This window comes from Malaclemys terrapin, chromosome 7 (genome assembly GCF_027887155.1).
Source record: "Malaclemys terrapin pileata isolate rMalTer1 chromosome 7, rMalTer1.hap1, whole genome shotgun sequence".
Classification (NCBI taxonomy): Eukaryota; Metazoa; Chordata; order Testudines; family Emydidae; genus Malaclemys; species Malaclemys terrapin.
The window spans coordinates 22297733-22320182 of record NC_071511.1 but is presented as its reverse complement, the minus strand read 5'-3'; the positions used below and the strand labels follow the sequence as shown (position 1 = coordinate 22320182).

The 22450-nt window shown below is 45.3% G+C and overlaps 1 protein-coding gene across 4 annotated transcripts in view; it reads left to right on the top strand.

Annotated features, from left to right (window-relative positions):
• Positions 1–21665, top strand: part of CHCHD6 (coiled-coil-helix-coiled-coil-helix domain containing 6) — a 174114-nt gene extending 152449 nt beyond the window's left edge. For all 4 annotated transcript variants that reach the window (XM_054035562.1, XM_054035560.1, XM_054035561.1 and 1 more), the window contains one exon: positions 21093–21665. In XM_054035562.1, coding sequence (XP_053891537.1) covers positions 21093–21116 — 24 coding nt within the window. In that variant the 3' untranslated portion in view covers positions 21117–21665. The remainder of the gene's footprint in view (positions 1–21092) is intronic.
• Positions 21666–22450: the final 785 nt, after the last annotated feature.

Genomic DNA, 22450 nt, shown 5'->3' with positions numbered 1-22450 from the left:
CATGCATATTCACACAGGGATGAACATTCATACTCGGGCTCCTCAATAGAACTTCAGAGATGCACAGCTGGACTCTCAGGTCCATATGCACACTTCCCAATAATCCTACAGAGAGGCACAGACAGACTCACAGGTGAGCGTCCACGTGCATTCACACAGGTTTCTCAGTGCGACACAGAGGCACACGTACCTGCAATCTCAGATGGTACACACTCACACCCCTCCGTTGCCCATGCAGAGGCATACGTGCAGTCAGACTCCCACAACATAAAGGTTTCCAGTAAAGCTGAAACTCGACAGCATTGTTTTCCCAATCACTGGCAAATGCACAGAGTCATTGTGTTGTCCTGAAAGCCGTGGTGCTTTATTTTCTGCAGGCTGAATGGCAGCTGTGGGTAATAATAACCCAAGATTTAAAAAGCCAACATTATAGGGGCATTTACAACCCACCGGGAGAGTGAAATCTCAGCGAGGCTAAGCTCTGTCTCTAGTGATCCTTCATTTTTCCTGCTTGATAAGGAAATGATGAGCAGCTGTAGAGAAATGGCCACCGCAGCGCACATGAAAGGGGAGCAGGTTGTCTGTTCAAACACCACAGTAAGTGGAGTGGGACAAATGGAATAGCTCTCTGCAAATTAAACGACCCGCTTGTCCTCTTTGTGCTGCGTGGTCTGGCTTCGGGGTTTTTTTTTTTTTTTTTCCCATTATTATTTTATCTGCAGATAGATGAAAAGCAGAGACTGGCTGGTTTCAGTGCAGTCACCTTCAGTCTCCATAATTTTGTGCCTCATGCTGAGACCCCCCTGGTCGTGGCTGTCCTTGCCTGGCCAAGGAGATCACCAGTGAAAACCATTTGTGCACCCACCCACCCAAATATATGGTAGGAATGTAGCTCTTGCTGTATTAAAACACCAAATTGACACTTAATGTGGGTTGGTTCCTGCCTTTCGCATAGAATCTCCTGGTCCATGTACAGAAGCAGCCACAAGTACCGTGGTGAACTTAAACACTATGGCACAGGAAATGTTTTCTTAGTGTTTTTCATAGTGTTACCAGTTGTACAGCAAAGATCAGCACCTTACTTAATTAAGATCCCAAGTTACCTCTGTCCCCACCGACGCCCGAGTTACCACATTGTCAAAACCTGTGTGGAAACTTTTTTGCAAACTTTATCCATTTGAAAGGAAAATTCCAAGTGTTAACAGAAGTCAGATCATTCATGACAAGAGCAAATCACTCACATTTGGAATTGTCTTATATATAGTAAAATCAAATGGAAAACTGCCATATTGATGGTGTGATGCAGAGTAGGTTTGAGAGAATCCAGATGAGACTCACGGGAAAGCTCAGGCTTTCAATACTATGAGTTAACTATTAAAAATGTCTCTGTTTAAGTTAACAATAATTCATTTGGCTTTATTTAGTAGTGGCTTAGCAAGTCTTGAATGACTATAACAGGGTATATTTTAAAACTGTATAGCTTTTTAAACTTTTTGAAAGTCCTCGCTTTTCCATGAATTCATGTGGCAGCTGCATTTCCTAGACTAAACAGGAAGTGTCTGTACATGGCTGTTTCCACTCGGACACCATTCATAATTATGGCAATGGTGAAACATTGATTGCTATTCTAAACACTGTTTTGAAAAAAATCATGTTTTAATAAGAGTATATTCTTCCCTAGCTATAGTTAATCACTATTGTTTTCCTTTTCTAAAAAATAACTCATTCAAGATTCTTGCTTTGCTTGAGGGAGGCAGTGTGATATGGTTACCGTAAGAATTGGGACCTAGGATGCCAGTTTTTTGTTCCTACCTCTGGGATGGAGTGTAATGTACTGGTTAGAGCAGGGAGCCAGAGTCCAGGGGTTCTGTTCTAGGCTCAGCCTCGGACTCTTGTTTCCATGGACAAATTACTTGATCCGTCCCTGCCTCTATTTCTGCATCTGTAATGTAGGGTTATTACTAGAGCTGGGTGAAATTTTTTGATGAATAATTTCACTCAAAAATGCATTTTTTCAGTGCACCAAAGCTATTTGTGAATTTGGGTCAACTTCGATGAATAGTGTAGTCTGACAGAAGAAAATCCCAATTTTTTTAAGTCAGAACAAACCATTTTGACTCTTGAAATTAAGATTCATTTTGACCATTCTGAAATGAAACGTTTCTATTTTTTGCTTCAAAACTTTTGTTTAGAAATTTAGCTAATTAAAGATTAAAACAAAACCCAAAGAAAACAAACCCAACCCCTCTCCCAAAATGAAACAAAAAACTGGGTCAAACAAAACATTTTGTTTGAGTGAAAATTAAATCTTTGTGGGGGTTTTGTTGTTGTTGTAATGAAAAAAGATCAGTTTCAGTTCAAATTTTTTTTGCAGCCCCTGAACTGAAAAGTCAGTTTGCTCTGTTTTCATTATAGCACATATCTCAGGGTTTTATGAGACTCAATTAATATTTGTATGTTCTTTGAGATCCTCTTCTGAAAGGCTCTACAGGAAAGCAAAATATTTTGGATGGTTTGTTTTGCCTAGAGGAAATTGTCCAGTTCATTAAAGCTAAGTAGGGATATGTACAGTCTGCACGAACACAAAAGGTGTGTAAATCTTGATTGTGTACCTCTCTTCCCTGCCTCCTCTCTGTTATGTTGTTTTTCTTGGATTATAAAATGTTCAGGTTGCTAACTGGGTGTTCCTGTGTATTTGTACAAGCCCATGGCTTCAATCCTTGTGCTATCATGATGCAAATATTAAATAATTTTGTTTAAATGTGTAGGCCTTGTGGAAAGAGGATAAGTAGGTAGCTACAGGTAAAGAATGGTTAGGGAGGGGTGAGGAAAGGATTCAGCTGAAGCATGAAGCCTGTTCTTTGCCAGAGCCTATACATCCGAAGCATTGATGTATTCCCAGTTGACAGCTCCCTCATCCCCTCCTCTCTCTCTTCCCCCTCGGGGGCTCCTGTTTCGGGATGAGTTGGTTCCAAACAGACAATACTTTTCTGCAGATAAAAGGACACCCAAGCAGCTGTGCTGGTATCTATCACAAACAGACATGCTCCACAGTGAGAGAAATTACAAGACGCGACCAGCACCATTCGTCAAAAATTAAAACACCCTCGGCCTGAGCTGTGTCCACAAGACACCCACGTAGCATATTTATAAAATGTTGCTTTCTTTTCCAGCTTCTTATGCATTTTAAACTGTTTTAGTTAAACACCCCACCTCAGGTCCTGTTTGTAAAAGCTGGTTTTAGATGGCAGCAGGTCTCCACTCTATGTATCTCGGGTTAGAAGTTTGCAGCGATGGAAAGGGTAGATGATCATTTAAGCAGCCCTAGTGTCTTATCCCAGCCGCCTCCATCTCATTAACCATGGGAAATGTCACATTCCAACCTGAGGAGGAGAGAGTTTCTGGAGAAATACTGCTTTTTTTTTAAGGATTTTAATCTTGGAAATGGGCTTGGATCTGACTTGGATAGGAGGAGGCAATAAGTGGAGAAACAGCCTCATTTCCCAGGGTCGTTGCTGCTCTCCCTTCATTTGTTAGTGCTGCATTCAGAGTTATAGCACAGTGTATGCAATGATGTTTAATAGCATTGGGTGTGTTGGATAAAAATGGTCAGCTATACAAAACCATTTTGCTGCAATGTTAAGGAGTAATGACAACTGTGTGTATGTGGCTGTAGCGAAGTGATGACTCACTGGCACGGTGCCTCCTGCTGGTCATCCTGGGAATTAGCTCTCCAGCTCCGGCGCGCCCTCTGCTGGCCGATGTCCCACTTGTCGCTAGCCCCCCGTGTCCCTCCCGAACCCCAGTGCTCCTGTACCTTCAATGCTGCCCCCTGGCAGTACCCCCACTCTCTGGGTCTCCACACCCAAGGGAACCCCAACCCTCTACTCGCACCTTGCCTCAGTGGCGACTGCCAGTCACCATCTAGCCCCCGCTCACTGGGACAATCTATACCACTCATCATTGGCAAGGGGGGTTTGGACCTGCTGCCTTTGCCTACCCTGGGCTGCACCTCTGCAGCCCCAGTGCCCTTCTTTGGGCCTTTAGCCAGGCCTGCAGCCTGGGGAATTGCCAGGCCGGAGCTCCCCTGCTCCTTTGCCTTTCCCCAGCCCTGCTCTACCTTAGGCACCCTGCTCAGCTCCCAGACAGCCAAGTCCTTCTCTCTCCACCACTAGAGAGAGACTGCCTGAGCTGCTGCCTCACAGCCCTTTTATAGGGCCAGCTGTGGCTGCATTCCCCATCAGCCTAGTCTTTGACTCGGAGCCCCAGCCCTCTCCCAGGGCTGGCTGTAACCCTTTCAGGGCTAGAGCGGGTGACCACCCCACTACAGTGGCCTAGTGTCTGCATGCATCTGAGTTGGTGGCTGGTCAAGTCTACTATTGGTTCATGGCTGGGCATCTGCGTGTGGGTGCATGGCCAGGCACCTCTATTCATTTTTAATCCGTTTGTTAGCTTTCCTGTTTTATTCGGGATCATGCATTTCCTGCCATGGGTGCTAAGTCTTCATTATGTGCCAGTTGAGAAACCCAGGTTGCCGTGTTTCCTGGCTCCTTGACACAGTAGAAAGGCAGGATCCGCCAGCAAATGTAAGGAAGTGAAACGATTGGATTTGGTGCGTGAATGCTGGAGCCTCCACCTGTGAGGTGTGGGTTCGGAAGTAGACATTTTAATTTTCAGCGGCAGCCTAGTTTGTCAGTTTGTTCACATCAGAAAACATGATGAGAAATGCCTGTTACATTCTTGTGCTTGGCTGTTGCAGGTTTGCAGAGGCCCATCAATCAGAGGTTTAGTGTGGATGAGACCATAAGACCACTCTTCCTCTGGTGATCTAATCAGGTCTCTAGGCACTGTTGGATACCACGGAGTTGAATGTGGTATAAATGCCTAGGTAGCTTTATAGATAAGTTTCCAGTGTTGAAGTGCTGCAGCACTGATCTGAAGGAGTCAGTCCTGCTTGGAGGGCATTTCATCTCCAGCTCTTATGGTTGTGCATTTCAGTTAATCTCTGTGTAAAATATCTTTCTGATTCACCCTTGGATTATTTATTCTGACACCAAACAGTCAGTCATTGGTAGGTGTTTTATAAAAGCAGGTAGGGAAGGTTATACTCCTTACATCCTTGCAAATAGATGTTGTGAGTGCAGCCTTGCCTCTGCCCCACTGCTGTCTTCTCTGCTGACTCCCTTCCTCTCTGCAAGGGGAAGAGAAATCGACATTAACACCCGTAAGCACGAGATGAATACAGCTATCATACAAATAAAATTACTGGCTGCCGAATGGCAACAGTTTAATGAAAATGGGAGCCGTTAAACAAATAAAGCCAGTCGAGCTCATAATACTTCTGGGTGGAATTTCACTATATCACTGAGTAGAAATAGAATTAGGCATAGAAGAGGGATATCTAGGGAAGTCATTCCTGCCCGCATGTGTGCGCTCAATATATGAGGCTGGACTGGAGAGGAGTTAGCCTTACGCAAGGGGTAAAAATGTTTTTGCGGCACCGAAGTGGAAATCAAAATACGCAGTACTTTGCATGAGTCTTTTAAAGCAAGGCAGAAGGAGGCTGGCCAGCCCAGCAAATTAATGCATTAGCTTTTCCTTTCTGAAGCCTGAGTTCAAATCTTGATGTGGAAATAAATCCCAAGAGAATTTAGTGGTAAGCATTTGTACTTCTCTAGCACCTTGGACCCTTGCAGGACCCCTGTAGCAATATTCCTGTTTTACAGAAGGGGAACTGAGGCAGAGAGTGACTTACCTAGAGTCATTCAGTGAAGTTTGTAGGAGAGCTGGGAATAGAACCCAGGAATCCTGAATCATACACATTCTCTCTCGCCTCTAAACACCCTTACTTTCTATTAATCAAAGAACCACTGCATAGTATGGCAAGACTTTCAGCCTCTGCTAAGGAGAGTCTCAGAGTGGCATGTAGCAGGTGATACCACAGGTCAGGACTGAGACATGGTGCCAGAGTTGTGTGGTGGTGAAGCCTACATACAAACTGCTAACATTGTACATGGGGTTGGGTGTTGCAAACTTGTCTCGACTTTCATGAGCACTGAAATTCCCAAGATAAATGTGATATTTTGAAAAGGGAAGAAGGAGGCATCGATTAATAATGTGTCCAGTGATTAGATGTGGAACTGTGCCGCAAAGGGTGGTGAGCGGAATAGGAACTGGTGGGAAGAATGGCTTCTGAGCACCCCTTTTGGGTGATAAAGGAGCAGCATTGACTGCCTCAGAACAGCATCCTGTTTTCCTTGATCTTCCAGCCAATGGCTGCTGTTTGGAGCTTTGAGGGGTTAAGGATATGTGGGAAGGAAGTTGGACAGTCTTTAGGGATACAGAGGAAATTCAGGGGGTATTTTCTCTTTATCAGGATGACATTGTTTCAGAGGAAATCATGTCTTGACCAGATTTGGTGGGCTTGATTTCAGATTAATATGGATTCCCGATGACATCAAAGTTAGACAGCATCAGAATTACCTTGTGCACTAATGCACTATTGAATTTAATTCTGTGGGAAGAGTAGTGAGTGAACTGAGCTGAGAGTTTGAATTATCAAATGGAAGGGGAATGAGGAATCTAAAATTCTTGTGTCTGGCCAGAGTGTGTTCATTTGACTTTAGTTATCACTCAGTCAAATGGCATTTGATGAGGCAGGAAAAAAAAATATTTAAAAAGGAGCCTTTTCTCAGATGTCAGTGGTTCTGAACATGATAAAGCAGGGATGGGCAAACTTTTTGGCCTGAGGACCACATCTGGGAATAGAAATTGTATGGTGGGCCATGAATGCTCACAAAATTGGGGTTGGGGTGTGGGAAGGGGTGAAAGGCTCTGGTTGGGGTTGTGGGCTCCGGGGTGGGGCCAGAAATGAGGAGGTCAGGGTGCGTGAGGGGGTTCCGGGCTAGGGTGGGGGAGTGAGGTGTGGGGGGGTGAGGGCTCTGGCTGGGGCGTGCAGGCTCTGGGGTGGGGCTGGGGATGAGGAATTTGGCTGGGGCAGGAGGTTGGGGTGCAGGCTCTGGCTATGGGTGTGGGCTCTGGGGTGGAGCTGAGGATGAGGGGTTTGGGGTGCAGGAGAGTGCTCTGGGCTGGGATTGAGCGGTTTGGAGGGCAGGAGTGGGATCAGGACTGGGGGAGGGGGTTGGGGTGTGGGGAGAGGCTCGGGTGCAGGCTCCAAGCGGCACTTACCTCAAGCGGCTCCTGGAAGCAGCGGCATGTCCCTTCTTCGGCTCCTACGTGGAGGTGCAGCCAGGCGGCTCTGCATGCTGCCCCGTCTGCAGGCATTGCCCCTGCAGCTCCCATTGGAGCGGGGCCATTGGACCACGTAGGAGTCGGCGGGGGGGCCATTCCGCGGCTTGTTTCCCAGCGGGAACTCACGGGCCAGGCCGTAGTTTGCCCACCCCTGTGATAAAGTAATCCCTGCATAGAATCTGTAATGAATTATTTTTGGAACATAGGCTATATAAACTCATGAATCTGAAATCCAGAGGGGTTTCCAAGGGTAAACTGATCCCGAAATGAATTTCTGCATATCTGACTTTTATGTCTCCTCTGTTTCTTGCCTGTAGTCTTGCCCATTTATGTTTTTTGGTGGGATGAAGTAGATTTATTAAGTAACAGTGTGACATTCTGAATTCAGATGTCCAAACTACAGGCTTCAAAGCCAATACTTTTCCGATATCTTGATGACAATCTCTCTCCTCCTACTTCCTTTCCCTAGAAGTCTGCAGAAATCATTGTCTGGGTTGGTTCTAATTCTTGCAAAGATGCAGTTTACTGGTGTCTTGTTTTATACTATTTTGTATCATGTGCTTTGTACTTCTCTAATCTCTTTAATCCAAGAGTCTTGAACTACATTCCAACTATTTACTTTAATCTCTCAACCCACTGTGATTTGTAGTGTTGTTCTAGCCGTGTTTGTCCCAGAACATGAGAAAGACAAAGTGGGTGAGGTAATGTATTGTATTGGACCAACTTCTGTTGGAGAAAGAGACAAGCTTTTGAGCTACCTTGAGCTCTTCTTCAGCTCTGGGAAAGGTAAGCAGAATGTCACAGCTAAATACAAGGTGAAACAAATTAAGCATAAGCAGTTAACACATGTTTCAAGAAACATTCAGGATGAAGTGGGCAATTAATACCTCTGCAGGTATAGGACAAAGGAGGGTAAGTGGGTTACAGATTGTTGTAATGAGACATAAAACCAGCCTCTATTGAGGCCGTGTCTACACTAGCACTTACGTTGGCAAAACTTTTCCCGCTCAGTGTTAAAAAAACACCCTTGTGAGAAATAAGTTTTGCTGGCATAAGTGCTTATGTGCACAGTGCTATGTCAGCAGGAGACGCTCTCCTGCCGAGTAGCTAACGCCACTCACTGAGCTGGTTTTATTAAGTCAATGGGAGAACTCTCTCCCGTCGGCATAACACAGCTACATGAATACTCATACTTCAAGTTTGTAAGCATAGACATTGCCTTAGTCCATGATTTTTAGTAGCTAGTGAAGTTATGAATTTAGGCTCTCAAGTTTGCTTTTTGAAGGTATTGTGCAGGTTTCCTTTGAGGATGAGGACTGAGAGGTCAGATATGGCATGATCGTTTTGTGAAAAGTGTTTGCCCACGGGTGATAAGATGTTTTTGTGTCTTATCGTTTTTCTGTGAGAGTTTATTCAAGAGCATAGTGATTGTTTGGTTTCACCCACATAATTGTTATTGGGACTTTTGGTGAAGTACACCATGTGTTGTGATAGGCATGTATAGAGCCCATGGATCTTGAAAGGTGTGTTATGGGGGGTCTTGATCATCATAGCAGTGGAAATAGGTCTTCAGGGTTTTCATTTGTTGTGGCAGGGTCTGGTGCCGCTTTGAGTTGGTGTGTCCTGGTCTGTCCTGCTTCTGTTGATGAGCTTGGCAAGGTTGGAGGATTGTTTGGGGAAGAAGAGGAGTTTGTGGCAGATTTCTTTCAGGTTGTAGTCCTCATCAAATATGAGTTGTAATTGTTTGATGTTACAAACAGTTACAAATTGTTTGATGTTACAAAAGGTGAGGGGTGGTAGGTGACAACTAAGGGTGTGCAGTCAGTGAGGATTTCTTTCCCCCTCCTCCCCCCCGTACTGAAGCAGGTTCTCCTGAGGTATTTGGTTGGCCCATTCCATCATGTGATCTACTTCTCTGGTGGAGTGTCCTTTGGCAAAGGCGGTTTTAAGTGTGTTAAGGTGTATATCCCAGACTTTCACCTCAAAGCATATTCTATGCTGTCTAAGTATATGGCTGTAGATAACAGATTTCTTGTGGTGTCTGGGGTGTAGTTGGATCTATGAAGATGAGTGTGGTGATCCAGGGGTTTCTTGTATACAGTTGTCTGGAGGGTTACATTGTTGAAGCTGATCGTGGTGCCCAGGATATTGATGGCTGGGGAGGGAGTGTTCTTGAGGCAGTTTCATAGATGGGTGGTGGTGGTTGTAGTTGTGGTGGAAATTTGAGGGAGTTTAGGTAATCTGTCCTGAGGGTGAAAATATGATTGATGTATTTCAGGCATATCATTGACTTTGAAGTGCATTTTGCCAGAAATTCTTTCTCAAGGTGGCCCATGCAGAGAATGGCATATTGGAGAGCCATCCTAGGATCCATGGCTGTTCCCATGGTTTGGACAAAGTGTTTGGTTTTTGAATAGACGGTTATGGGTGAGGATGATATGGATGAGTTTGACTATGTGTTTGGGATGGATACCTGAGTGTTGTCCATTGAGTTGTGTAGATGTTTGAGGCAGGCAGTGATGCCATCATGGTGAGGGATGTTGGTGTACAGGGAGATGACATCCATGGAGGCAAGGTTGGTGGTCTGAGGAAGGTTGTTAATGTGAGTTTCTAGAGGAAATCAGTTGTGTCTTGGAGGAAACTGGCCTTTTGTGTGGTGAGTGGTTTGAGGATGGTTTATATGAGTCCTGATATTCCCTCAGTAAGAGTTCCATGGCCAGATATGATTTGTTTATTTTGGAAAACATGTAGAAGGTTGGTGGGGGGAGTTCTTGGGCGGGGAGGTTATAGAGTTTCTCTTGGAGTTGTTTGGGGGAAGGATTTGATGATGATCTTAAACTCCTGGGTAAATTGTGGTGCAGGGTCATCTTTTAGTTCTTTATAGTAGGTGATGTCAGAGAGTTCTGGGTTGGCCTTGTTGACACAATAATCATGGGTGAGAACTATGATGGCACTCCCTTTGTCTGTTGGTTTGATTGTTATCTGGTGGTTGGATTTCAGGGGCTGTATAGCTCTTCCCTCAGTGGTGGAGTAACAGGCATGGTGTGATGTTTGTTACGGATTTCAATCTGTTGGTTTTTTGTTTGTTTTTTTAACTAAAGCAATCAATGTAATGATCAAGTATGTGTCCATTGGGGGTGGCCTGTCAGATTATTCTTTTTTCCTATGATTGTCAGTGGGGACATGATCATTGTGGATGGTGTCATCTTTGTTGTGAAAGGATTCTTTGAGGCGGACAACATAGATGACACCCCAACATCATCAGTTTATCAAGGACTCCCTAACTTAAACTGAATTATCTGTATTCTCCAAGGGACTGAACTTCTGGCCTTCCACAGGCCCTGATACCAGACTAAGATGGAGAACTAGAAGAATTCTTTCACTGATTCTGCCTTCTCATCCTAGGGCAAACACTCTTATTTGATTTTTTAGTCCTTGTCCTCAAAGGAAACCTACACAACATCTTCAAAAGATGAGCTTGGGAGCTTATATTCATAACTTCATTAAAAGCCATGGACTTTATAAAGACACTGGTTTTATGTTTCATTAAAACAATCTGTAACCCACTAACCCTCCTTTTTCCTACAACTGCAGAGATGCTTAACCATTTGTTTCACCTTATATTTAGCTGTGATGCTCTGATTACCTTTCCAAGACCTAAAAAAGAGCTCTGTGTGGCTCTAAAGTTTGTCTTTTTCTCCAACAGAAGTTGATCCAATACAATATAGTACTTCACCCATCTTGTCACTCTCAACCTCTGTGAGACAGGTAAATATTATCCCCATTTTATATATGGGGAAATGGCAGCATAGAGAGGTTACAAGACTGGTCCACAATGTTTCTTTGGCCTTGTCTGTACTAGTATTTTTTTCTTTTTCTTTTAATTTCCCACTGTTGCTCCAATTGTTCAGTTCAACTGGTTGTAGCAATGGTAGGAACCCAAGTTATATATACTCTGTTTCATTTAGATCTGCTCTGAGCAAGGTATAAAACAACAGTGATTAAAAGTGCCTGCAGCCACAGCCTTTCTACACCAGCAACAATATTGCTACCCTCTGTCCTTACTTCACTAATGCTTTTGGGTTACAGTTTGTAGAACCAAAGTTTTATGTTGCATCACTGGGGTGATTTTCTGTTCCTTTTGGCTCTGGAAGTGGGAGTATTGCTCCCCTGGCTGCAGTTATCCAGGGTCTTTGGTATAAGGACTGGCAACATTTCTTTTAATCCCACCCAAAACTAGGGTTGAATTTGCACAAGTTGTAATTTATTTTGCTGTAGAAAACATCAGGTATCTCCTGGATTCCTTTATCCCTCCTGAGGTCTAAACTACAAGCTTAAAGAGTGCGAGGGGTTATTCCAGTTGCACTGGAAAGGAATATCTAGTGTTCTGTCCTTTCCCTATAAATTCCTTTCTCTCAGTCTGTTCCTATAAAGTGCATTGTTGTGGTTGTACCTTCTAATGTGTATAGTGGGATGTAATTATCTTCATCCGAGGCGGAATCATTGTGTCTGGTTGTAAGAGAGAGGTCACAATCCTAATGGGAAATGAATTTTGAAGCAATCTTGACCAACTCTAGTGGAGCCATTTCATACCACTAGAAACCCAGCCCCCACTTCACAGCAGCTGTATGTCCTTTTCCTCCAATAAGATGTAGTACTAACACTTGCAGAGTGTCTAAACAAAAATATGCAATAAACTGCAAGTCCCAGCCCTGGATTTGGGTTCTGATGATTATTGTTTTGTGCTGCCATGTGGGAGACCCATTACCTAATCTTGATTGTTATATACAGAGTCTAAAAATGAACTAAGTACTTTATGGAACAAATAAGACAATAGCCATAAGCCCTCCCCATCCCTTTTAGCTGTGTGTGCTGTGAGGCTGCCTCTGGGATCCAAGGTTCTATTCCTGCAGAGGTGAGAGAGAGAGAGAGGGAACATCATATTTCTTTAAGAGGTTGCAGTTCAGATATTGGCACAGTCAATAGAACTAAGTGATATAATAGGCAGATGTACCAGCATTTTATCTTGGAAGGGCTGGCTTTAAATGTGGGCTAAATTACAAGGCATATGAGCTTGGCCTGAACCTTATCTAATAGCGGATACTTTTTCATATTACAAAACATTAGCGACTGACAGAATTCAGCATGATATGGCACTTTTGGCTCAAGAAGTTCAGGATTGTAATAGCCAGGAGAGGCACTAGCAGAGCAGGGGAGGGGTCGGCGTAGGAATAGCAGGTGAGGTTTCAGGTCAGGATTGAGGTGCAGGGGCAGAGCTGTGTGTGGGGCCCAGGACTAGAATAGCAGAGAGTGCTTTGTAGAAGAGTTGAGGTGCACAGAGACATGAGGGGATTCAGGACTGGAATAACAGGGAGATGCAGGTGCCAAGCTCTGAGCAAGTACCAGCATCAGAACAGCAAGATGAATCTAGCAGTGAAAGGCTCCCTATACAATTTCCATCGCTCCATAAGTCTATATTGAAAAATAAAAAATATTTTAATAATTGTCAAATGTACCCTGTTCCAAATCATTTAATGATGGGTGGGGCGAAGAGGAGTTCACAAATGAATTATTCTAAATTTTTCTCCTCTTGCATCACTGCCTAGGCATGGGTGGAGTCTGCATGCCAGGCACAAGGAACATCACTCTAGCCTGGTCAGCTTTCTTAATGGTGAAAACAAGATAAAATCAATGGACATTAATTTAATAAAAAACGCCCTCGGTATTTATTGCAATCAGTTAGCAATCATTCTCAGGAGTGACCCTTTGCGGAATTATGTTTGTTCCTCTTGCCCCCAGTGTTTTCCAGCTCATGTCCAAAATAAAAAAAAAACCTGTGTTCTCCCCGCAGTAATGTGTTGGGGCTGCTGACTTGTTAGTGGACTGGACCCCAAATGGAGTCTATTTGCTTACAGCATTCTGGGAATTGCAGAAACTCTCAGCCAGTGGAAAAACATTTCCTATAAAGCAGCTGTAATGATGAGGGCTCTTTCTGGGCTAGAACAATGATTAGAGTGATTTGTTCTGTGGAAATCAATATGTTATAATGCATGAACAAACAGGTGAGTCTTAGAACAACTAGAGATTAGTGGAGCTAGTGAATTACTCCATCTTCCAGTCATACACAGATGACAGGAGGTGTAGTGGCAGAGCAAAGCAAACAGTGCATATGGTCTCTCGAGTCAAGGAGAAAATAAAAGAAATAAGTAGAGAAGATCTTTTTCCTTTTCCATTTTTCCATCAGGCTGTGTAGACCAAGTGGGGGGCTTCCATGCTGATGTGCTCTCTGTAGTTCCCCACAATATACTTTGTACCCTTTTGGAGGCTTTCCATTCTGCCATCATGCTGGCTTCTGAGATCTATATCCAGGAGTGAAGTAGGCCAGAAGCTATTTATTTCTGTTCCTCCTCTGTCTCTGCAAAGCTACTGGGAACAATTAACAGAGTAGGGGATGAGGAAGCAGAACTCTGTGGGTTGTTTATTGAATGAACTATTTTTCTTGGTGCTTAAACATCCTCCTGCCCCCTCTCAATCCAAACTTTGCGACAAAGAAAGCAGACCTCCCCAGTACCCTTGGACTGTGTGTTAGCCTGAAGGACGTGAGATAGAGAGGAGGTATCAAGCTGCTTTATTTTTGTGCAGTAAGTGTATGGCATAGAAGTGCTTTGATCCATTTGTCAGCCTTGCTGCTCCTTGGACGAGACCGTACACTGAATGCAACAATACCGATTGCACATAACTGAAAAATACCTGCAAATCAAAGTGACGCAAATGCCCTTAAAATTGGTTTGAGGTGCAGGAGCAAATGCCTTAGCCAGTAAAAAGGCCTTGAATACCCATCTTGAGACTGGCAATGTTTTCTTGGAGGGCCCTTCTAAGTTAGCAAAAGTGAAAAACACTTCTGCAGTCATGCTAGCTAAAGGCAGACAACACGTGCACCAGTATTAAGGCTGGTGTGGAGAGGTATGGTATGAGCATAGGGCAGGGAACCATGAACTCCAGAGCTGTAATTCCAACTCTGCCACTGACTCCCTCTGCATGGCTTTGAACAAGTTACTTGATATTTCTGAGCCTGTCTCCCCCATGTAAAACGAGGATAACACTTCCCCACCTCCATGAGATGCTGGGAAGGTAACTGATGTTTGTAAAGTTCTCTGGAGAGGGAAAGCCCCGCAGAAGTGCTAAAGATAAGGCAGTAAGTGTCAGCATCTGCAGCACAAGGGCAATGAGGAATTAATGTTCTGCACCCGGGTGATTGCACCCTGCTCAGAGAGGTCCATTGATAGCTGTTTAGAACTCAGAACCTTGGGGGAGCTCTCTTGGCAGAGTCACAAAAAAATTCATAATAATTTAAATGAAAGTTTTTCCAAAGAGAGGATAAGCTGGTTTGTGGCGTGAGGTTACAGCTGCAACCACGAGGAGAAGCTTAAAACATCCACTTCCCCCTTTTTCTCCACCACCCTTCTGGGGGAGGGATTCAGGAGAGAAGGGGGGTCCGAGACATTTGGCTTGTGGCTGGCAATTCTGATCCTGTTGCCATGGAGCCTGAGCGCTGAAAATAATATTAAAACAAACATAAAATAGTGTCCATCAGAGGCACCCAGCAAATGGCAAGGTTTGCTGCCATGGTGTTTGCTCGGGCTTTAATTTAACAAATGTGCCTTGCCCAGTGCTGAGGTTTGCCAAACACGGCTTCCGGCAAACCACCAGAGGGAGCAAGTTTCACAGGGTCTGAGGCTGTCAACTGAGAACATTCCACACCTGCCTGTGAATGTCAGGCAACACCAGGACCCTGACAGCCAGATCAACCCAGCCTTGATGGGGCAAAGGGGGAAAGGTTCCTCACTACAGCTCTATACTGGCCCAAGTGATCTTAACTGGCTACCCTTCTGGCTGCACACACAGGGCAGACAATAAAAGGGAGGAAGATAATAGAGCAGCGCTAGAAAACCTTGTTGCTGGGTTTACCTGGCCCCCCATGTTGGTACAAGGGTGAGTAGGGGAGAGCCCCGACTCCCCACATCTAAACACAGCCTTGGAAAGGACAAAATGTCTTGAGTTGAAATGATTGCAGAGCCTGACCCTTTCTTGTGCACCCTGATGGAATCAGGGATGGAGGGGAGCTGGCTTTCCATGCCGCTGCTGTGATATGACAGACTGGCAGCCTAGTAGCTGGCTGATTTTCAGTGCTGTTCATTAAGGGGAAAAGCCTCACAGTGGTGAAGAGTTGTGGGTTAGTAGCTCAGATTGCTGCATGTCAGGAGAGAGAGGGGAGGCAGAGACAAGCAAAGCTAGAAATGCTTTCTAGACTGGACAGATTTCCCTTCCTGCTAGAGCTGAAGTTGTGAGGAACTATCTTGTGCTCTTTATATAAATATAATACATACATACACACACACACACAAGTTTAGGGATGCTAGACTGGCAGCCCTAGAGACTGTATTCCTCCATGTACAGATCATGTATATCCTGGGCAGCAGCATGGCACGCTCCCCCTCTCTCCTGCCAACACGCCTCACCCTTGTTCCTCCAAGTGTGACCAGGAAGTATGGCCTCCATGCCCCCATTAGGTCCCTAGCTTCACTACTGAAATTGTAACAAGGAGACTACATAGTGCCAGTTGTGGTGGTTTATTATGAAGATGTTTTGAGCTGAAGTTTCTAACTCATTTCATTATGGGCCACCAAACAGCCATCGCACAGGAGCAACTCTTGGTTGCTAGCTGACTTGGACTGGCTTTGAGCCTGCCCTAGGGCCTGTGTAGGGATGGAATGCTGCGTATGCCATGTGGGGGATGTGTTTGGTTCATCCAGTGAAAGCTGTGAACTCCTGGAATGGCATACTGTGGGGATGTGGAGGGTAGCACCCAGCAGTTTGTTTAATTGGATAGCCTATGATAAGTGAGACAATTTCTACTTGCATCGGAAGTGTATGTGCATATGATATTGTAACAAATCAGACCCCCCCCCCACACACACACACACGCCTTCCCCCTGGCTTTTGCTGTGCAGCACATTGACTGATTATCGCTTTACAGTGGCTGTGGGGATAGAACTTTGATCTCTGGCTCCAAAATCACAGGCCCCCAGCATCATTAACTGTTAACAGTATAGGGTTCATGACACACAGTTGATTCCATCCTGGAGGAGCAATGGTGTACACATTAGCCAGCTCATACACGATGCCATGTTTTTTGCTTTCTTTCTAAAATGAACCTAAGTACATATTAAGAGCGTTTCAGTGTCCCTCTGAAGCATCAGTCACTGGCCACTACTGGAGACAAGATATCACTGGTCTGTGCTGCTTTGGTAAATGCTATGAAAGTGGGGGCATGGCTACGCTTGCAGGTGTAGAGCGCTTTGAGTTGAACCAACCTTTGTAGAGTGCAGTAGGGAAAGTACTGCAATCTGTCCACACTGACAGCTTCAAGCACACTGGCGTGGCCACATTAGCAGCTCTTGCAATGGCCACAGAGAGCAGTGCATTGTGGTAGCTATCCCAGCATGCAAGTGGCTGCAATGTGCTTTTCAAATGGGGAGGCTGGGGTGGAGTGTGACAGGGTGTGTGTTGTGTGTATGGGGGGGGTAGAGAGTGGGTTTTGGGGGGGCTGAGAGCATGTCAGCATGCTATCTTGTAAGTTCAGACAGCAGCAGACCCCCCCCCTGCCCCGCCTCTCACTCTCTCACACACAGCATTCCACGGTAATGGTTGCTTTGTCCCGGAGCAGATAAGCATGACGGCTGTCAAACGGAGCTTTCAAAGGGCATATCCAAAACAATGACAAGAGTGGCCACTTGACTTAAGGGGATTATGGGACGTTTCCGGAGGCTGATCAGAGCGCAGTAATGCAATACCTCATTCACACCGGTGCCGCGGCACTTCCGTGGGGGTGCATCAAATGTTATTCTATTCGCTGAGGTGGAGTACCACGAGCGCTCTAGCCATGGAGTCAGAGCGCTCTACATGCCTTGCCAGTGTGGATGGGTAGTGAGCTAGTGCGCCCAGGGCTCCTTAATGCGCTGTAACTCGCAAGTGTAGCCAAGCCCTGAGTCTCTGTGCCAAGCAGTGAAGCGGTCATGGCTGTGAGAGGCTTCCCTGTATCCAACCAGCCATGTGCTGAGAGTACTTCAGTCTCCAAGCACTGCCAGTCCCATAACCTTCATGAGCACAACATGCAGTTCCCTCTTAGGAGGACAAAAATTAATTAGTCACTCCATCCAGTGCGTGTTGATCTTAGATGTAATTGTATCAGGCCTCCATTGGGAGCAGCCTGAGCTGATTGATAGTGCTATCCAACTGCAGCCTTTGTTCATAGAAACTTTCCTTGATGCGAGTTGCATGGCAGGAAGCCGGTGGGCAGCTCTGTTCTGCATCCTGCCAGCTTTGGGGTCCAATGCTTATTAGACAAGGAGTTTCATCAGGTTCTATTTCTCTCCTTCCCCTCCCCCTACCCCAAATGAGATGGATCCTGTGATGTTCTAGCATTAGAAATGCTTGTTAACCTTCAGGTTGAGACCTCCCTAGAGGTGTGTAGATAGTTTGGGGTTGGCGGATTTGATTTTAATCAGTAAGTGCTAGCTAATTGTCTTTCTCTCAGCAACTAAAAACAAATGAAAATAACTGATAGATACCACATTCTGAAGGGAGAAAAAGTGCTTTTTTAAACGTTTTAAAATATAATTGAAGGGTGAGTTGGTGCATTAGTGGCTCTATTAAAGAATGCAGCATTCCTTGACGCTTAACTAAAATGTTACAGCATGAATATAATGAATTATTTTACTGTGAAATGTATTGCTGCTTTGCTTATTGCATTTTGCAGTTTTTAAAATGTACTGCTTAATGTAAAACTTTAACTTTCTAATGATCAGGAAAATTACTTGGGAAATTAGAGCTGGTCAAGTAATATTGATGATGTCCTGATCAGTTTTGACTAGCTAATTTGGCAAATAACGTTTCTCTTTATCCTCACATCCCTACCAACTCCCTCCCGCTCATTAATGCTAGAGATGGGAGCATTCTGAGAAGGCACAGGAGGTATGGGCTGAATAATTGCCCTTGCAGGAACTTCAGTCAGCCGACAGGAGCCTATTATTAGGTTACTGCTGGAGTGACATCACCAGCTGCCGATGAACATTATCCGGCACAGTGATATCATTCCTGTAAGGACCCCCCTTTCTGGGCCAGTGCTTGCAGGAAAAGCAGCTTCTCCCATAAGGAAGACCACCAGGCAGGCAGGGGGATTGAGCTCAAATCCAGCCAGAACCTCTGGACTGCTGTGTGAGACCCCCATCATCCTCGAGTCACTCAGCCTGCTTTCTGTAGCTGGCTTTAGCAAGATTCTTTAAACATGTCTAGGTTCTGCTTGCCCTGCAAAATGGAACCATGCTTTAACCCAGTAGGGGAGACAACCAACATCATAACTGGTTCCCTCAACACGCTTTTCACTGTAGTTTAGACAGACTGTCAATTTGCTGAATGTGTGGCTGGTAGGATGATGCTGTTGCTGATACAGGGAAGCCAACTACCCACTATATGAGATGGCATCAGACACCAGGAGCCTGGATTATAAATCACTGAAAGTACCCTGGGTATACAGGTGGTTGGCAGTACTAGCATCTGCTTCTAGGGAAGAATGACCACTCATTCTTAAGGTTTTGACTCTGACTTAAAAGTAGAAACGTTTGCTGGCATCACACAAGTACCTTGATGCCCGGTGAGGAAAGTAACCTTCACTTGGCATCAGCTCTGCTGCCTTCCACGGGAAGGGGAGGAGATAGAAGCTCATTACAGGGCAGCTGTTTTCTTTGAACTTACAGAAATGAGAGAAGTGGGAGTAAAGACAGGGAGACCATGGCATGTGCTGCAGCCACCATGATATCCTAAAAAGGGTTTGAACAGACCCACAGTTTTCTGTCTTCTCTTACCATTAGCATGACATGGAGTATAAGTAGAGAACTGGGTTCAAAGAAGCTAAAAGATTCCTCTGGGGACAAAGCACACGAGGTTGATCAGGGTTTTAGGAAGGTTTGTGTCACTCAGATTAAAAGCCAAAGTCCCTCAAACTTTAGTGGGGGTCAGAGTGGTCTGTGGGACCCTTTATTTCTTCATCCTCTATTCTTCTCATGTCAGACCGTGTGGAAGGAGAATAGGGTGCTGTTCCCTTCTAAGCTGGTCTGCACTTGTCCAAGTGTCAGGTGGAGTCCGTGTATGTATAGATGGATAGGAAGTGTTCAGCTTCGTAGGGGCTGAGCAAAGTGCTCCAAGCCCTGCTGGGCCTAGGGAGTGAACACAGCACCAGATTGTCAACCCTGCCATGGGGTGTTGTACAGTTACCCATAGCTGATCTGGAACTTGCCTAGTTCCCACCTGTCCATGGACCATCATGGGAGGATCATCACTCTTGCTGTTGATTACTGGAGCAGAGCTTTCCAAAGCCAGTGTCAGAGCATTCATTCTCAGTGGAGAGCCCTCGCCTGTGGAACTTGCTATTTCTGGTCTACCAGAGCTCAAGGTTGGTGGCCTTCAGGGCAGATTGTAAACTGCCTTGTTTAATCAGGGAAGGGTCAGGGCCCAGGCCCATCAAAAAGCAGGAATAGATATTTTATTGTCATACTGGTCTCTGTGTGTGTCAGTTTGGCACTTACAGTAAGAGGCCAAGATGTTGCCATGATAGGCACTGTATAAATATTCGATGGAAAAAAATCCGTCTCCAGTGTGATTTACGTTGGGAACGTTGACTCTTGAATCTGAGGCTAGAGACCTGCTATTTCTCACCAAAGTCCTTATATCCCCATTGTTAAATCCTTCCTTGGACAAGTTTTTTCTTGTGCCCCTCACCAGAGCTTGTGCCTCATGTTTGATCCTGGGGCTGCTTTCACTTGTCTCAGGGTCAGCCTTACCATTTGTGGGACTCAAGATCCCAGAAAGGTGGCAAATCAGGCCACAAGTTACTTCCCCTCTTACCTGTTATCAGAGGAGTCTGACAAAAAGGTGTTTCCTTTTGTTCCAGCTCCACTATCAGAGGAGGCAATGGGGTCAGCCAGGCAGAGATTGTAGGGGATGGTGACTCCCTAACAAGCAGCCTTAGTTTGGGTCAGCCCTAAGGACAAACAAGGAGGGTTTAACATGCTTTAGCTTGGTTTGGGGTTTCTTGCCGCTAACTCCCAGAAGCTGTATGATGCAGGGGCTGACGAGGTGTTAGGTGAGAACCTGAAAGAAAGCCTTCTTGGCCTGAGCACAAACCCAGGTCTGTTGTTGTTTCACAACATGTAGGGGTGATGATCCAGAAAACAGTCTTGGAGCAAGTGAACTGCTGGGACTGGGTTCGTTCCTCCTCTTCAAACCAACTTTGACTTTGCTAGAGCCTTAGAGGAAACCTTAATGGCAGTGTGAAGATCTCTGCTACTGAGAGCTACCCTGTGTAGTTACAGAATCTTCATTCAAAGCTCATCAGGAAGCAAATGGAGCTTTGGGATTTTTAACTTCTCCCTCCTGAAATGTTACAGATCTGTAAATTGGGGTGGGATCATGTTGATTTTGGGTGGAACAGGGTGGAAAGAGGTGAGGGGCCAGTTGCACATTTTGAAATGTTCTTCCTCTGCCATTTGGCTGTTTCAGTGACCTGTTCTATGACCCCTATTTCCCCCCACACTTGCTTTGTTTTACAGCCAGGAATACCTGATAATCTTCTGAAGGGTGCTGTTTCTCCTGTCTGGGTGTGAGCTATATCTCATCCCTGCCCATGTTACTCATTCGTCTCAGAAAGAAACAGTCCAGTGTCAGCAGTTGAATAACTAACCAGCCAGCTCTTCCCTTTGTCTTCTTCTTTCCCTCTTTCCCAGGAACTGTTGGTTAATTACGGATAAACCCCGACAGCCACCAAAGAGCAGATCACAGGGACCACAGAGGCCCTTGGAAGCCCAGCATCCTTCTGGATTTATGCTGACCAAAATCGGTGCCTTCTGTCTGTAGCAGTCCAAGAAAACGACATGATTCCTCTTCTGAACGCCTGCATGTATCTGTCTCACTGATTGTTTTTGGAGTTGGGGTGGGGGGAGGGCTTGAGGGGCAGCACTGTTCTGCCAAATGTGCTTCACCCTTTATATTCGTTCATTGTGAAAAGAAGCCTGTCAATCATAAGTGTCCACAGCACCGCACATAGCTTAGAGGCCCATGTGACCCAAGGCCCAGTTAACGCCATACTAGTTTTGGTTTCACTTATGCAATCTGTGTTTCCAGCGCTGTTGCCTTTGTCCTTGTGCTCCAGAGAAAGGCATCTGAAGTATTGGGGGAAGCAACCCTGACCTGCTTGTTAGGATTAACTGTTCCTAGCATGCTCTTGTTGTTAACACCAGCAGACACATTCCTTCCCTTCCAAGGCTCCCTCCTAAGAACAATAAACTGTCTAATGGTCACTGTGTCCGTGAGATGTTTTCACCCCTGTGAGTTTGAGAATTGCTCCTTACTCTCCCTCCACCCCCTGCCAGCAGTGAAAATCTGTCAATTCCCAATAAGCATCAGGACTAGAGATAAGAAATAGTTCCAATCACAGTTTGTAAATTAAAAATCTCATTTGTTTCAGGCCAGGGGTCGAAGGGCTTTGGCTTTTCTGAAAGTACTTGGAAGGGGACAAAAGCCTTGGCCAAAAGGGAACTAGCTGTGGTGAATCATGCTGCAAAAAGCTTCTTACCTAATAGAGTCCTCACTGCACCAGTCTCTTGTGCACTCTCCCTCCCCCACTCGCTGTAAACTTTCCTCTCTCTCACCCTCCAGCCCCCACTCCATTGTGTTCCCTCTTTGTGGAACAAGGGGCAGTAGGGAACAGCATGTCTAGCATTGCATCGCTATCCATGTTGCGAGGCAGTCAGTCTATTTGGAATGTATTTCTTTGGGTGTCTCCTAGCATCAGCACTGCCTGGCTCTGGTCTGTGACTGAACAAGTCTCTATTGCTCTGCACACTCTGTACTTATGTGTATAGCACAGTTAGAGATCGTTCTCCCATCTTTGACATGCAGCCATCTGTAGGTTGGGACCTGGTTCGTGATTTCCCATGCCAAGAACGCTATGTAGTACCTTGGGACAGGAAATGAAGAATAACTTCTCCAGTTGAAACCACAGGGGCAATTATAAGGTAGCCAGAATGAAATGAGCAGGGTTGGAATTTAGCCAAGACATCCAGCCAGCACCAAAGCTATTGAA